The 17,725-nt window shown below is 39.9% G+C and overlaps 2 protein-coding genes across 2 annotated transcripts in view; both read right to left on the bottom strand.

The window, feature by feature from the left end:
• LOC144665399 (uncharacterized) overlaps nt 1-15,830 on the bottom strand; it is a 38,291-nt gene extending 22,461 nt beyond the window's left edge. Inside the window, exons 1-4 of the mRNA XM_078526656.1 lie at nt 15,768-15,830; nt 6,657-6,734; nt 6,357-6,419; nt 4,798-4,860 (exon numbers count right to left, since the gene is read on the bottom strand). The gene's annotated coding sequence lies outside the window, so the exon portion shown is untranslated. The remainder of the gene's footprint in view (nt 1-4,797; nt 4,861-6,356; nt 6,420-6,656; nt 6,735-15,767) is intronic.
• The window catches only part of LOC144665183 (uncharacterized), a 320,693-nt gene that overhangs the window by 214,019 nt on the left and 88,949 nt on the right, over nt 1-17,725 (bottom strand). The window contains exon 10 of the mRNA XM_078526356.1: nt 3,249-4,202. Within this exon, the coding sequence (XP_078382482.1) occupies nt 3,249-4,202 (954 nt within the window). The remainder of the gene's footprint in view (nt 1-3,248; nt 4,203-17,725) is intronic.

Genomic DNA, 17,725 nt, shown 5'->3' with positions numbered 1-17,725 from the left:
TGATACAACATAGTGAAAAATTTCTAAGTCTCCATAATAATATGCATTTCTCCACTCGACAAAGACATTTACGACTCGTATCAGGTCGTGTATATTGGACAACCGGTTAGCCTGCGTAACTGGCGGTTTTTTTTTTTTTTTTTTGGGGGGGGGGGGGGGTTTAAAGCGCGCACAAGCAAGCGAGAGGCTTGGGGAGTTCGCCGCTTTCTTGTGCGCGCGTTAAAACCCCAACAAAACCGCCAGCTACGCAGGCCAAACCGGTTTAGCAGGTTCGGTATTCCTCTTGACCGCGTGAATGATAAAAAACGGCGGGAAGTTAGCATTTTGGGAAAAGAAAACGTTGGATAATAAATCTCTTATTAGACATTTTAGTGTGTTAAGGGACGGACCATAGTCTATTCTTATACCCCCCCCCCCCCCCTCCTCATCCAAAAAAGTAATGGCCAGTCTCTTAGCTGAACGTTTTACTTGTCATTTGTATTTTCGAGCCCGTAGGGCCTGTCGAAATACTGTAAGACTCGTAAAAATATACAGCAATAATACTCACTAAATTGTCTTATAAGATACACGTACTACAACTTAAAACCTTGCGTACAAAGCCACTCTAGCAAACATATCTGTTCTATCAAAATAATATAGTTTTAATTCATGATAAATGCTCTATTTACAAACTAAATAAACAAGGAAATTTGATTTCTACGATAAAAAATTGACTCCGTCGGTCAAATTGAACCCCTCTAGGCCATGTGAATGACACAGCCATTAATTACACGCTATGTACAATTGCTATTTGAACAGCACTAGTCAAACACAGTATACACTATAGCTTAAGAAAATATTTGTCCTTGCTTTGATTATAAACTGGAAACATCTGTCTCCAGTCAGTCCAAACCTCAATATGAGGTACTTCAATGTCTTTTATTGTCTAAAAAGGCTTTTTAAGCTTTAACATTAGACTATAAAAATATATGTATAAAATTAATATAAAAATAATACATTAAAAAATATTTTGCTTAGGGACAAAAGCCCTGTGTGCGATATCTAACACTTATTGTACTGCGTTTCAGTACAAACAACTGGTATTTACATAGCAGTCTCGCATCTAGTAAAAAAAAACAGTTTGAATAAACCATCTATCGTACCCTTGAATCTAGAATTTTGCGTCAAAAAATAAACTAAATTGTGAATCTTAGACTCCACATCTATTTATAGTCAGAATGCTTCTAAATAATGACTACAGTTTACACAGTGGAACCTCAAAATAACGAGTCCCTGTTATAACAAATATACTTTCTCAGTGCCTTGGTACTTCGTTATTTAGAGCTTTCACTGTACAGCAACAACCAATTTTTTCCAATTATAAATTCGTTTAATAAATGTCTTATTAACCTAGCCTACTCAGCATTTTCTGAAAGAAAATCAGCCCTCGGTCTTCTCTGTACAGATGTCGCTGCCCTTGATCCATACTACCGTCAACTCTCGCCTTGCGGACAGCCCGCTATTGTGGACACTCGCTATTACGGACAAAATCCAGATCCCCGGCGAAAGAGGTTTGACTGGAAATGACTCCCGCTATTACGGACTCTCGCTATAACGGTCAGTAAACGACGCCTCGAGCGTGTCCGCTATAACAAGAGTTGACTGTATTAAAACCTAAGGCTGATAATCTCCCGGAACGGTCATTGAGATTTTTTACCAAAAGATATCTTACATCGGATCCCTGTTTAGACTGTCCAGTCTCTCTGTTTATCAGATCGTGTAGCGCGCGAAAATAAGTCACAAACAAAGCGGGTTCACCGAGCGTCCAACGATCACCTGGGAAACAGAGAGACTGTGGACAATCTTGTCACCCTTGTTCAATCACTAATTAACACTAATCCAGGATTTAAATGTAACAGACGTTTAAATCCTCTTGTTTAAAGGAGCTAAGTCACGCATGACGCACATTACAAATTTTAGTCCAAAATGTTTATTGTTTGTCATCCGTGTTAATCTTCTTCAATCTTAAAAACCATTGTTCCATTTTGGTTTCTTTTTACCACTTTGTTGTTTTTACCACAGTAGATAACTTTTTTACGTTTCTTTCGATCTGGAAGTGATTTTGTACACTTAAAAAAACGACCTATTGTATATCTTGACATTGCTCCTTTAAGTTGTTTGACACTACAGTCTTAACAACTTTTGTAGTCTCACTCAAACAAAAACTACCCATAATAATATATTTCTTAATACTGCTCCTTCAAATTGCCTGACCTTCAAACTTAACTGTGTAAAAAAAGACATTTACAATATAATTATAATGATACGATATTTTTTTAACTTTGACTTAATGCTTTCCATTGTAACCCAAACCATTTGGTAAACTAAGTTGAATTTTGGGAAAGATGCAGGACTTGAAAATAAATGACGAAATATTTCACATTAGATTTCAATACAAACACTGTAATAGCTTCCGTGTTTGTTGCTAGCGGAGTAAATCATAACATTGTTTTGTGGATTCTTAGCATTAAGGGCCAAGCTAATTAAATTAAACAAAATGTCTAATCGAAAGACGGTCAAAATGCTTTAAAATATACTACTTGACCGAGTCATTTAGTGTTTTAAAAACCTTGAAATGCTGTGGTCATTTTATCACAGCGTTAATTTCACGACTTATTAGCCGTCCTGTAAACTACACTTTATGCGATAGCCACACTTACTACAACATGCCTTAACCCTGAAAATTTGGTTCGCACACATTCATAATAATAAAATAATTTCGCTTTCGTTTGGTCCAGTAAATACTTAATTCGAGTGTAAACCAAAAATGATCGGCCCTTAGTTTCTATCACTTAAATTTGCATGTCCGAATCAGCCAAATGATCTCATCTAATTCGTAGCCGTTATTAAAATCGTCACACAACGCTCACGAGATCCGTTGCGTGACAATTAAACTAGGGACTCCACAGCAAAGTAGTGATAACCATATATTATCATTAAGTTTAAAATTGCAGTTGATAAGCCTAAGGTAAATTAACTAGCAATTTGTAGTTTGACATTGTGTTAGCTCGCCGTCTGTAAAATCAAACAAAATAAGCGTAAAACGACAGTTAATTCACGTCATCAACTTCAAGTCAATCTTAACTATTCACACATGCCCACCAACACTGATTCACTGAGCATGCCTCAAGAAGAACTATTACTTTTCTCACTTAACTAAGAAGGCTTGGCACCCTTGCTAAGAAGATACGTCACTGCCTCGGCTTTACCTTCCTCTTGTGCAATCATTAGTGGCGTTGAACCATCCTTGGCTCTGGATTCAATGTCAACTCCGTAAGAGAGGATCTTCTCTATAACAGCAGTGTTACCACCCAATGAGGCAAAATGCAACAAATTCCATCCATCGTTGTCTTCTAATGATGCATCAGCGCCCTTTGCAAGCAGATACTCCACAGCCTGTAGCTTGCCATGACCAGCAGCGTTCATCAGCGCCGTGACACCCTTGTTATTTATTGAGTCAATGCTAGGCACGTGACTAAGCATTAACTTAATAATAACAGGGTTGCCACCCTGTGAGGCGTGATGCAACAAATTCCATCCATTGTTACTTTCTAAGGATGGATTAGCGCCCTTTTCTAGCAGATACTCCACAGCCTGTAGCTTGTCATAATAAGCAGCTAACATCAGTGCTGTGGAACCCTCGTTAGTTATTGAGTCAATGCTAGGCACGTGACTAAGCATTAACTCAATAATAACAGGGTTGCCACCCTGTGAGGCGTGATGCAACAAATTCCATCCATAGTTGTCTTCTAATGATGGATTAGCGCCCTTTTTAAGCAGATACTCCACAGCCTGTAGCTTGCCAAGACCAGCAGCGTTCATCAGTGCTGTGACACCCTTGTTATTTATTGAGTCAATGCTAGGCACGTGACTAAGCATTAACTCAATAATAACAGGGTTGTCACCCCCTGAGGCCCAATGCAACAAATTCCATCCATTGTTGTCTTCTAATGATGGATTAGCGCCCTTTCCCAGCAGATACTCCACAGCCTGTAGCTTGTCACAAACAGCAGCTAACATCAGTGGCGTTCTATCCCGATCATCCTTGCAGTCAATGGGAAACCCACGAGATAGCAAGGATTCAATTCCGGTAACATCACCGTCCCTTGCCGCGGAGTGAAGTGAATTCCATTCATTCTTATCCTTGTCCACAGAATCGCTGCCTAAAATAATTGACAAAAATTTAAATTAAAGATACAGACGAGTGATTTTTGTACGAGATGGCAGAGATGCAATGGACGCGGCTCAGCTGACGCGAAAAAGTGACTCGTGAAAACAACCAGCTGTGCCGTACAACATCTCGCTGAATTGTCCTTCTTAATCCAGAACACGAGTATCTAACTTAAATACAACCAAACCTATACAGTGTTGATTAACCACACGATTAAAATTGATAGAAGTGTACATCATTTTTGATTAAATAAATACTTATTCTCCCATTCTAGTTGGCTATTCGTTGGACAAATTTTAAACAGCAAACTTTCACTTTCGAGCACTTGCGTTTTGGTAGTTCTGTACAACTATCAGAAAATTGATAAAGTATTCTATTATTGTTCCACTACGGCAATGATTATACTGAAGTTGAAATTTCATTAGAATATTTCCCTCTATTCCACTGCAAATAGAGACGAAGATAGTTTGTCTTGTAATTATTTATTGTGAGCAAATGTACGTATTTAATTTAATAAACTGCTCTGTTACTCCTTCTTATACATCAATGTAGACTCTATTACAGAGTCAGCACGTTTGAGTGCATACCTGTTGCAGACACTTGTTCTGTGTTTTCTGTGGAGGTTTGTGAAGCTGTACTGTCATCTGAATCTGATGAGAATGAACAATGCATCGTCACTGACTGTAAGGTTACAAAATTGCACATGTTAATAAACAAAACCCCAAAGGTGGGGTGGGGTGGGGGTTTGCAGCTAGGGTGATTTTAAGGGGATATTTAATTGAAGCCCCATTCAGGGAGTGGTCAATTCAGTAGAACATCCATCCATGTATTATTTATGACGTAAAAACAGCAAAATAATTGTCACTGACACTGTAACAAGAAGTTTTAAAACAGAAATGATACAAAAACAAAGAGAATACAATAGCTGATAATTATATTTAGTTTATATGGTCTGCTTATCTAAGATCCAGCACTTTTCTGCTCACTGATTTGTCACTGTGGTTTTGTCAATATTACACTACATCAACAGAGGGAGCAGCCTCAAATTACCCCCCCCCCTTTATCAGTTGAGTTAATGCAACAAGGGAAGTTTCGTGCACATACATGTCTGTGGTCTTTAAAGTGGTATTAAAGAATAAAGAGATTTTAAATATTTCCAGTGGAGGCCCAGGACCTGGGCCCGGTTGCATAAAACGTCCACTTAAGTGCACACTTAAGTAGGACACTTACGAATCTGGTATGGTGTTGCATGGAGCATACTTAGCGCACTCGCAAGTGTCTGCCTTACAGGGTAACTTACGGGATCACTTACGGGCACACTTAACTTTGTGTAGACTTTCTCAAAGTCATTTTTAATTTTTTTTGTGATTGAATTTTTTTGTTCATTTGAGGTGTGTATAAAGGCTTGAATTTCTACATTAGACATTAAATGAGACAACAAATGAGAGGAAATGATACTCAAACGTGATTTTACTTCGACATCTGTCGGAAATCTATGTTGTTTTTTATTTTGTCGATGACATGTTTAAAACTTAAGCAGTGGATAACAAAGCGCATTTTAAGTATTAAATAAAGACAAAAACCTTCCCTTTCACTTCTCAGAAAAAGTTCTCGTCAACTTCATTGAAGATACGGGACCTATGTATGTCCCGTAAACTTACGTGCTATTTTTCACGTAAAAAAAGTTTTATGCAACACCCGCAATTTCTGTTGCATAAACACACTTATAATTAAGTGCACACTTACGAAAATCGTAAGTGCAGTCACTTACGTGTACCTCGTAAGTGAACCACTTAAGTGATTTAATGCAACTCACTTAAGTTACGAGTACACCTACGTATACCCGTAAGTGTTACGGGCGTTTTATGCAACCGGGCCCTGGACCCCATATTACCCCACTTCATATGATAGCAGGTATATTTATAAATTATTCCTCGTAGAACTACAGTTAACGCATTAGCTTTATCTTGAGGGGGGTTATGCTATTAAATTTAAGACCAAAAGGTTAAAATGCTCATATAGAGGGGCATTATATTATATATAGCAGGGAATATCCATATTATCTCACCAGTAAACCCCCACCCCACCCTTGTTGGGTGCATCTGTACTTCAACAGCACTGTTGCTCATATAATATTTCAACACACCTGTTGTGGAGTCTTCTTCTGTGCATTCTTTAGAGGTTTGAGAGGATGTGCTTTCATCTGAATCTGATGAGAATTAATGGACATGTATAGTAACTGATATTATTACCTACATGTATGACATAATTTACAAAACCACAAAGAAAAAATAATGATTATAAATGTAAATAGATGTCTGCACATTGAATTCAAGTGGATGCTGCAAGGTAAAACGAAATGGGAATGGGGAAGACCTTATATAGTAACAGATAAAGGCTTTCGTGAACAGCCAGCACAGAATTACAACATTAAGTACACACTCACCTACTGAAACCTCTCCTGTATTCCTTTTTACTCCTGTGTCCGTCAAAGAGGAGGGGGAACCTGTATTTACATCTTGATCTGAAAGAAATACACATCAATGGTACACGGATAAATGGATAAGTCTTTCTCTATTTTTTTTGGCATGAAGCAACTACAAGTATTTCAGTCTACCCCTCCCAGGATGGGATGCTAGCCCACTGCAGGGTAGCCCCCAACATTAAATTTGCTGCCATTCTAGCTACTAATCACCTGAGTGAAGATGGGAACTATACAAGACCAAGATAAGGTTCCTGCTTAAGTGCGCAATGGAGTGACCCCAGCCAGGGCCACTCAGTCCAGAGTATAGTAAAGTACGCTACTATTAGGCAACTGCAGCTCCCTGTTAACATTACATACTGTTGAAACAGTGATTATAGCTTATTTTTTATCATTACCGTAAAAACTCGTGTATAAGCCGCACTTTTTTGCCGAAATTTTGGGCTCAAAATCGTGGGTGCGGCTTATCTACGAGACCATTGCCTGCAATTTAACAGGGCATCTGACAGGATGCGGTGGTGCGGCCGTGCGGGTCCACATAAATCTGCATAAATCGCTCACATTGCATCCTCTGCATCTTCTGCGCATTTTTGCGCATAAAACTGAAACATTGCTCCATATAAGCGACAAAGCAGCTCTTTACTATCCTCAAAAACAAAAATAACAAAGAGACTGATCATTTTGAAAAAGTTTTTCCTCTCAAAACAGCGACGAAAACCACGCTTTTCGTCCGTGAATAAGTTTAAACCCCCAGGCGTTCCACGTGTCTTTTGGCGATGGGCCTGGATACTAGTGCCTGGTTACTAAGCTACGAACGCTTTCACGAACACAGCGCAAAATCAAGTGCAAAATTTGATGAACGAAGAAATACCTGTCAACGAATGGCAGAAAAAGATCAAAAATGTTAAAGTTGGCAGAAATGATGTTTATTCTATAAAGTTCTAAAATTTTGGGTAAGACTGAAGTGTTTTCCGTTTATGTGTTTATAGTACATCCTGCACATCGATCGGAAAGGCTCAAGGAATTCCTTGAGCCTTTCCGATCGATGTGCAGGATTCGAATCAAATTTAGCTTTATTGATTGTTGAAATTTTCTCATAATTCAGCATTTGTTCACAATCAACTAGGCATTTTTCCAACAGGTTTTATTTTTTTTTTCACAAAATCATGCTTGAAATTTGAGGGTTGTCCAATACACCCGAACTGTGTCGGGTCGCCAACTGAAAGTCGATTCGACACGGGTCGAGTCGATCCGTCAACGGGATGTCATTTCGCGAGAGACTTAGAAAAAGTTCACCATAACGTGATGAAAGGGGGGTAGAAATGTCGGCGGATCGACACGATCCGGTCGACCCGTCAACCGGATGTCATTTCGCGAGAGACTTAGAAAAAGTTCACCATAACGTGTTGAAAGGGGGGTTGAAATGTCGGCGGATCGATACGATCCGGTCGATCCGAGTCGGGTCGTGTCGACCCGTCAACCGGATGTCATTTCGCGAGAGACTTAGAAAAAGTTCACCATAACGTGTTGAAAGGGGGGTTGAAATGTCGGTGGATCGACACGATCCGGTCGATCCGAGTCGGGTCGTGTCGACCCGTCAACGGGATGTCATTTCGCGAGAGACTTAAAAAAAAGTTCACCATAATCTAATGAAAGGGGGGTAGAAATGTAGGCGGATCGACACGATCCGGTCGATCCGAGTCGGGTCGTGTCGACCCGTCAACCGGATATCATTTCGCGAGAAACTTAGAAAAAGTTCACCATAATCTAATGAAAGGGGGGTAGAAATGTCGGCGGATCGACACGATCCGTTCGATCCGAGTCGGGTCGTGTCGACCCGTCAACGGGATGTCATTTCGCGAGAGACTTAGAAAAAGTTCACCATAACGTGTTGAAAGGGGGATTGAAATGTCGGCGGATCGACACGATCCGGTCGATCCGAGTCGGGTCGTGTCGACCCGTCAACCGGATGTCATTTCGCGAGAGACTTAGAAAAAGTTCACCATAACGTGTTGAAAGGGGGGTTGAAATGTCGGCGGATCGACACGATCCGGTCGATCCGAGTCGGGTCGTGTCGACCCGTCAACCGGATGTCATTTCGCGAGAGACTTAGAAAAAGTTCACCATAACGTGTTGAAATGGGGGTTGAAATGTCGGCGGATCGACACGATTCGGTCGATCCGAGTCGGGTCGTGTCGACCCGTCAACGGGATGTCATTTCGCGAGAGACTTAAAAAAAAGTTCACCATAATCTAATGAAAGGGGGGTAGAAATGTAGGCGGATCGACACGATCCGGTCGATCCGAGTCGGGTCGTGTCGACCCGTCAACCGGATATCATTTCGCGAGAAACTTAGAAAAAGTTCACCATAACGTGTTGAAAGGGGGATTGAAATGTCGGCGGATCGACACGATCCGGTCGATCCGAGTCGGGTCGTGTCGACCCGTCAACCGGATGTCATTTCGCGAGAGACTTAGAAAAAGTTCACCATAACGTGTTGAAAGGGGGGTTGAAATGTCGGCGGATCGACACGATCCGGTCGATCCGAGTCGGGTCGTGTCGACCCGTCAACCGGATGTCATTTCGCGAGAGACTTAGAAAAAGTTCACCATAACGTGTTGAAATGGGGGTTGAAATGTCGGCGGATCGACACGATTCGGTCGATCCGAGTCGGGTCGTGTCGACCCGTCAACGGGATGTCATTTCGCGAGAGACTTAAAAAAAGTTCACCATAATCTAATGAAAGGGGGGTAGAAATGTAGGCGGATCGACACGATCCGGTCGATCCGAGTCGGGTCGTGTCGACCCGTCAACCGGATATCATTTCGCGAGAAACTTAGAAAAAGTTCACCATAACGTGTTGAAAGGGGGATTGAAATGTCGGCGGATCGACACGATCCGGTCGATCCGAGTCGGGTCGTGTCGACCCGTCAACCGGATGTCATTTCGCGAGAGACTTAGAAAAGGTTCACCATGACGTGAGGGGGGATTGAAATGTCGGCGGATCGACACGATCCGGTCGATCCGAGTCGGGTCGTGTCGACCCGTCAACGGGATGTCATTTCGCGAGAGACTTAAAAAAAGTTCACCATAATCTAATGAAAGGGGGGTAGAAATGTAGGCGGATCGACACGATCCGGTCGATCCGAGTCGGGTCGTGTCGACCCGTCAACCGGATATCATTTCGCGAGAAACTTAGAAAAAGTTCACCATAACGTGTTGAAAGGGGGATTGAAATGTCGGCGGATCGACACGATCCGGTCGATCCGAGTCGGGTCGTGTCGACCCGTCAACCGGATGTCATTTCGCGAGAGACTTAGAAAAAGTTCACCATGACGTGAGGGGGGTTTGAAATGTCGGCGGATCGACCGAGTCGATCCGTCATCGGGATGTCATTTCGCGAGAGAATTATAAAAAAATAATACAATGTAATCCGTTTGTGATGTATCTTTTATTGACTTTCACTGGTAAATTTTATCAAATTTGTTTCACATTTCAAGAAAACTGGAAGAAACCGAACATCATATTAAAAAGTGACTTCATCAATAATATAATAAAGCAATTAAAAGCTTATGTACACAATGAAAATTTTGCAATCCTTAAAGCAATGAAATACATATTGACTTTTATCGGTACGCTCAATTTTGAAACTGTAACCTGTAACGTATTTCTTAATTAATTATTATAAAGTTGGGTTCTGCTCTGTGGAGTTATATATAATCCCTGGCAATTAAAAACTTAAATATTGTTCATTGAATTTTGTTTTCTTTCTCGGGCTTTGGACGTGGCAATCACGTCTTTGAATTGTCAGAAAACCGGAAGAAACCGAACATCATATTAAAAAGTGGCTTCATCAAGAAGATAATAAAGCAATCAAAAACCGATGTACACAATGAAAATTTTGACAATCTGAAAAGCAATGAAATGTATATTGACTTTTATCGGTACGCTCAATTTTGAAACTGGAACCTGTAGTGTATTTCTGTATAAAGTTGCGTTCTGCTCTGTCGACTTAATTTAACCCCTGGCAACTTATTGTTCATTGAATTTTTGTTTCTTTCTCGGGCTTTGGACGTGACAATCACGTCTTTGGGTGTAGTCCTCTGAATGTCTTGCGCTGTAAGAAAAAAAAAATAACGATGAGTCAAATTTAGATTACTGATAATTCTTAATCCATTAATAAAATAATTTAATTCTGTGTTATTGAATTTAAAAATTAAATTTAAAAATGTATTAACTCCAGCAATGATACTTTAAACCTGTATTGTCTTTGCAATATCACATCCTTTAGTACATAACAGTGGTACATGGTACATGTAAATAAACTAAGTTTCACATTTTGTATTTAAGTGTATGTGTAATAGGACTAAAGGTCAACATTACAACCTCATTGCATTTAATATACTTACTTCTTCATTCTTTTGACTTTTGGCCGACCATCTGCATTTGACGTTTGATAATAACCAAATCTTCGGTTGTACGAAGCCGCATAAGTACTGAAGGGTAGCGCACCGAGGAACAATAAATTAGCATAATATTGCAAAAAGGTCATCTCGAATGCAGTGTCCTCTGTGGAAAGCAAGTAGTCCAACTGAAGAGCATCTTCTGAGTAATGTTTATTGGAACCACTAGTGTAGTAGCCGTAATGTTCGTACAGTTTACAATTTCTACAATACTTCGTAATTCTGGAGCCGAGGTAAGTTCCACGATGTGCTGAGTAAATTACAATAGGATGCGTTTTATTGTCCACCAACAAATTCTTCGAACATTGACGACATTTTTCCTCGTTTGAGACGATGACCGTTGCCATTGGTTGCCCCAGCAGCACCGTATAATCGTGAAACTCACGAAAAAGATCTTTGTCGGATCTCAGAACGCTAGGCTCTAGGTAAATAACACTTTCTGACTCGGCTGCAAAGGACTTGACAGCTTTGGAAGTTGACGAATCCGACTCTGTGTCATTCTCGCTGTAGACGAAACTCTTGACCACTGATGACAAATGCAACACTTTCAAAAAAATTCCTCCAACCTGTTTGAATACGAAAAACAACCTTGACATGTATAAACTACTATCGAACAAGCTGGCCATTTTCGTGTCATGTGTAGACCATCCTCTTCCCCAGGGCCACGCGTATTTTTTTTAAATGACATGACGTAGTGGCCCTGGTAACGGTAAAAAATATGATTTTTTTGATTGGCTGATAAAAACTGCATGCGTAATTAGGTAAAAAAACGAAACGCTTCTACGCAATTTTGGTTATACTTCCGGTCATCGAAACAATTGAAGATGCAGCGGAAAGTTTGAAAATGTTACCGGAAAAAGACCGAATAACACTGGGAGTTTGTTGGAATAACGTATTCACGAAGCAGACCTTCGTTGTCGGTTGTACTTTTTATTGCATTAAAAATATTGCAAACATTTGCACCATCAACTTAGCTTATACAAGATATACACACTAAATGGAGTTCATGAATACATGAAGACTTTGAAATTCAATGTGATATTTCTTACCGCTGCTCAATAGAATGATACCTCGTCGATCAGCGGCTTTTTTGGTTCTGAATTTTCTACAATACCTCCGCATGGCCATAAATAAATTTCACAGTATCATCAACCATCGGAATGTTATCAGCTGATGATATCCACGACTCCATGTACACTATAACTCCAATTCCTCTGGATTCTAACTTTTCTATCTGCCGTCAGATAATATTGCGTGTGTAGAGACGACACAACAACATCGATCAACACATCTATCAGCCATGCAATTCAATGAGTTCCAAACGAATCGAATTGTGTAAGTTAAAATATCAACGACTTGAATTGCCAAAACCAGCTTTCAAAATTCGCTTTCTTCTCGTCTCAGTCAGCCCCAGCCTTCCCCTTTCTTTTACTGAGCAGGCGCAGACGAACATTTATGCAGAGGGCATGCGCTACCGGATGTCGTGGATTTTACGACATCCGGTAGTCAGTGTTACCAGAGCCCTTCGTTTCGCCGACCACGTGACCGAAAGAAACGGAGGCTCTGGGAACGAGAATGTGTGTAGACCGAATCACGCACGATCACGCAGGCGTGTTAAAACACACGTTACTATAGTCGTTACTATAGAAACAGACACTGTAATGTACAATGAGTAAGCTGGAACCCAGTTCTTGGCGGGATGAGACAAAAAACATACACGACGTTCTTCGATATCCCGTTGGTTTGCAATCGCGGTTCCTTTTAGCCTGCGAACACAGACGTATTTTTCCGGCTGTCGTTTCTCTTCATCGACGTCCCGGGATCGACGGGGAGAAAAGATACCTGCGTTCGCAGGCTAGCTTCCTTTCCAAACGAATGTTTGTTTGGTGACACACTGCAAACACCAGTCAGACCAGTAATATAAAAGCACTTGAGGAATCGACACCTCGTTCGTTTGGAACGAGTACATAGCCACAGTCTTCTGAAACGATGTATACACATATATTCCACGAATGTTTGCGGCCACATTCTTTTAGAACGACGTATACATACAGATTATTAGCTTGTTTCACGATTGTTTGTTTTATAGTGCCCCATTTTTTGCAATCGTGTGATTAAAGATTGTTTTTAGCCACCTATATACTATTAGCATTCGCGATGTTGTTTAGTGCCTGTTAATTATTCATATCACCCAAATTCTTTTTGTAGAACGAGGTATACATATAGTATATTCGCTTATTGTGACTTACACGTGTGTTTGCGACCACAATCTTTTTAATAGAACGAAGTATACATATAGTAATACAGTATTCGCTTGCAGTTCATTTTGTTATGGTGTTCTTTAGTTTGCAATCGCGCGTTTACATTACCAACTTACATGCTATTATGATGACCACATTCTTTTAGAACGAGGTATATACATGAAGTAAATTCGCTTTGTTATTTTACGGGGCCATGTCTTGCTATCGCTTCACCGTCTTACGGGTTTTTTTATGTCTCGCGACCTGTGACGGGTCAACTTGTCCCCGGATCGTCACGATCCGACACGGATCGTCACCAGTTTGACGACCCGGCGATCCGTGTCGGATCGTCGCGATCCGCCGAGATTTATCAGGGCCAAGTCTGATGACAAAATCACTTCCGGTGACAAGAATTCACTTCCGTTCAGCTCACTCGCAAAATGACTTCCGGTTGAAAGGTCGTGACGATCCGTACGGATCGTCATGATATTGGCGACCCGCCGATCCGTGTCGGGTCGTCACCACCGTTGTCGACCCGACACAGTTCGGGTATATTGGACATGAATGTGAAATTTGGGGGTGCGGCTTATCTAAGAGTGCGGCTTATACACGAGTTTTTACGGTACTTTGAGAATAGTTTAAAAAATGTATAAATTTATCTATTTGTATAGATCTATCTAAAAGATCGTTCTGAATTGGCATCATCATGATTTGAATATCAACGAACATGATAATTGAACCAATAATAATTGAATAATTAATGAGTTAAATACAATGAGTAGTTCCATAAATTATCCATACCTCCCCATAGATGAGATTTTTCCTAAGATCCCCACCCAACCCTTCTGGAAATTTCAATTATAGCTCTTATTGCAGTTCCCAGTGGTTTGACACATAAACGAGGCGAAAGGGTCATTCTGCATTGTTTTAACCCTTGCGCCTCGTTCGCATACCTTCTCAACAAAAGAATATATTATCGCAGGCTCAACTACAATAACAGCTATAAAGCTTTGTACATTTCCTAAAAGTTTTTGGCCTTTGACCCCCCCCCCCCCCTAAAAAAAAACACACATGTATACACACACCCAGGAATTTCCAATCCCTTCTGTGAGGCCCCATTAGGAGTTTTAGGGATACGGGATATTTGGGGGAAAAATTATAGGAATACAGGATATTTCAGAGAAAAATTATAGGGATACGGGATATTAAGAAACGTGATTGTGGGATATCGAACTTCAAAGTTTCACAGACATACCATGTACTAAAAAATGAAATAAAAAGCACCTTATGAAAACAAGGTTGAATAGCACTCCAGTTATACAGAATCACCCTTTACATTATAGCCAGTGTTTCTGATAAGCTCTCAAGCTCTTTCTTTATGTTTTTGTGACTTTGTCTGGTTTCCCTTGTTTTAGCCATTTCGGTTGTTTTAGCAGTTTTGTTTTATGGTCATTTGGGTGGTTTACTTAGTCGTTTTGGTTTTACCCAAAGAATTATGGGTATAATGTCCTTGACTTCATTTGAACCAAGATATCATACTCTGCCTCATCCAATAATTGAAGGGCTCAGTGAAAAAACCCGTGGCGGAAGTGATTTTGCCTAAAAATGAACATTTGACAAAACAAATACTCATTACAGATTTCACATTTCTCTTTATTTACGTATCTGAAATATTGTACTGTATTTATTTTTCCTGGTTTTTGCTTCATTTTTAAGAAATGACATACCGGTATGAACAAGGCTCGGTTTTTCAAGTTCGCTTGATGTTTTTAAAGGTTTCTTTGTTGCATTTAAACAAAAAAGCTACTTAAGGTGCAGACTGGAAAAACCTAGTTTTTTGCATATGTTTATGTTATTGCTCGGAAACAGAGCAAAAGCCAGCAAAAATAAATTCATTACAATGCTTCACTTTAATGTAAACAAACCTGCACGCAAATTTTGGAGTTGTTTTGGCAATGTTTATTTTTAGCTGAAATCACTTCTGCAATATTTGCACCGAGCCTTTCAATTGCTAGACTAGTAGGCCTGATTTCTGACCAACAACAAGCCATAATTTAATATTAATATTATAATAAAGCTGATGATGATAACATGTAATGAGAATAATGAACATTACGAAAAAGATAAACGCTCCTTGGAAAAAGGAATTGGCATGGAAGAGAATAAGATAAGTTAAGACCTGTCTACTTATTAAAGATGCAGACCACAAGGGAAGGGGTAGGTTAAAAAAAATCCTTAGGGAGTCTCCAAAATATCTCACCAGTAAACCCCCAGTCCCCACACCACTCCTTTGCTCATTAAAAATGAATGGTCCCTCATTGAGTGCATCTGTACTTAAACAGCACTGTTGCTCATGTAATGTTTGAACACACCTATTGCAGAGTCTTCTTGTCTGTATTCTGTTGAGGTTTGTGAAGCTGTACTTTTATCTGAATTTGATGGGAATGGACAATGCATCGTCACTGATCATGATGTCATAAAACATATTACCTAACATACCAGTATGTATGGCATGATTAACAGAAGGGGAAAGCCTCAATCCAGTTGACCCATACTGCTCAAGAGCTTATTGGGATGCTAGTCCATCGCAGGGTACCCTCCCAGCATAATGACACTGGTACAGAGAGAGGCACTATGAGAGTAAAGCATATTGTCCACAAACACAGCACAATGACTTCAGCTGGGCTCATACCTGGACTGCTTGATCCAGAGTCGGGTGTGCTAACCATTAAAGGTCACTGCGCCGCCCACCATAATTAGCCAAACAGCAAAATAAATAATAAATTTTTGTTGAGTTCAAATGGATGCTGCTAGCTTAAATGAAACTTATAAAAAATTAGTCTACAGTTAGCTTAGGTAGCTTGCAGTTATAAGCCTTTATATTGGAATAAGGGATTTGTGGCTTACGAGTCATTATGTCATACTAGCCATTCAGGGTAGCCTAAACAACACTTTGTTAGTCTAAATAGCACTTTGGTTAGCCTTATACTAACAGTTAAAGGTAGCTTGCAGTTAGCCTTTTATTGTGATTTAGAATAATTCTGGTTAGGATAGCTCACATGCCTTGCTGGTTCACACTGTGTACTAACTCATTTAAAACAAATGTCTGTACATAGAGTTGACACACAAGCATTCAGGTACCTGTTGCTAACCCTCCAACTTTGTTCTTCTTTTTAAATCTTGTTTTGCTTGTCGTGGGTGGAGCTGAATTTCTTCTCTGTTCTAAGGGTGATGGAGAAAAAAAAATTAATGCATTATCCTGGACTTTTGGTTGTACATGCACTGATTGGAGAAGCCCTTTCATTAAACAAAAGTACAATGAGCTCAAAAGTAAACTTAGCACTAATCATATGACTATTCAGGAGGTATTCAGCAAAAGTTTATCAGACTTTTTTTAAAAAAGGTACATAAGGGAGGACGGGGGGGGTTGGCTAGTTCACATAAAAAAAATACTTTAAACACACTGTTGAGTATTTTTTGCTGTTTTATTATAATACATGCCAACAAAAAATTAGTATAAAAAGAAAAAGAAAAGCCAGTGGCAAATCACACCCATAACATATTATAGGTTACCTCAACATGATTGTTTTATTGTTCATATTTAGTCCTGGATTAACTCAACTTTGATTAAGGGGATTTAAGATAGGGGTGCAAAATACTGAGTTGTACTGAGCTCTATAGTATAGAGAGAGCTAGGGCAGTTCAAAGAGTGGGGAGGGAGGGAGGTGGTGAACAGAGCCTTAAGGTATCAGTGTAACCCAAATGACCATCATGCGTTGGAGCTGCCTTACCGTCTGGTAATTAACGCAAACCCCAGCTAAGTATATATTTTCTGAAAGCTTAGGAAATGTAGATTACGGAGATATATTTACTTTAAGTAAAAATATTAATGTTATCCAAAAAGAGCGTGTTATTTCCAAAAGTACAGAGGCTCATAAATCGGGTTCGTTTCCGGACAAATTTGAGTGGGAAAAAGCGATTAGCATCGCTATGTGTTCTTCACACATTTTTCTAAGAAACTGTGTCGGGGAATATTGATTACTTGTCTGGTTTGTTTTTGACACGCAGTTAAACTTTAAGAGTGCAAGGAACAACTATTCTCTGCGTTAAAACAGCCATAACTTTTGAAAGAGGAAAAAAGTTAAAATTCGCCGGCACAGTTTTGTTGCTCAATTGTCGGGCAACATTCTTGCCAAATTTCAGCGAAAATTGTTGAAACCCCATTGAAAACGAACTTAAAATGCGCGCCCCTCTCTTCGAAAATTTATTTACGAGATACGAAAGAAAATGTATTTTGGGGCGTACTTCCGCTTTTATGAGATTAATTAAA

The sequence above is a fragment of the Oculina patagonica genome, chromosome 9 (genome assembly GCF_052425735.1).
Source record: "Oculina patagonica isolate OP01 chromosome 9, crgOcupat, whole genome shotgun sequence".
Lineage (NCBI taxonomy): Eukaryota > Metazoa > Cnidaria > Anthozoa > Scleractinia > Oculinidae > Oculina > Oculina patagonica.
This window is presented reverse-complemented; position numbering and strand designations above follow the sequence as displayed.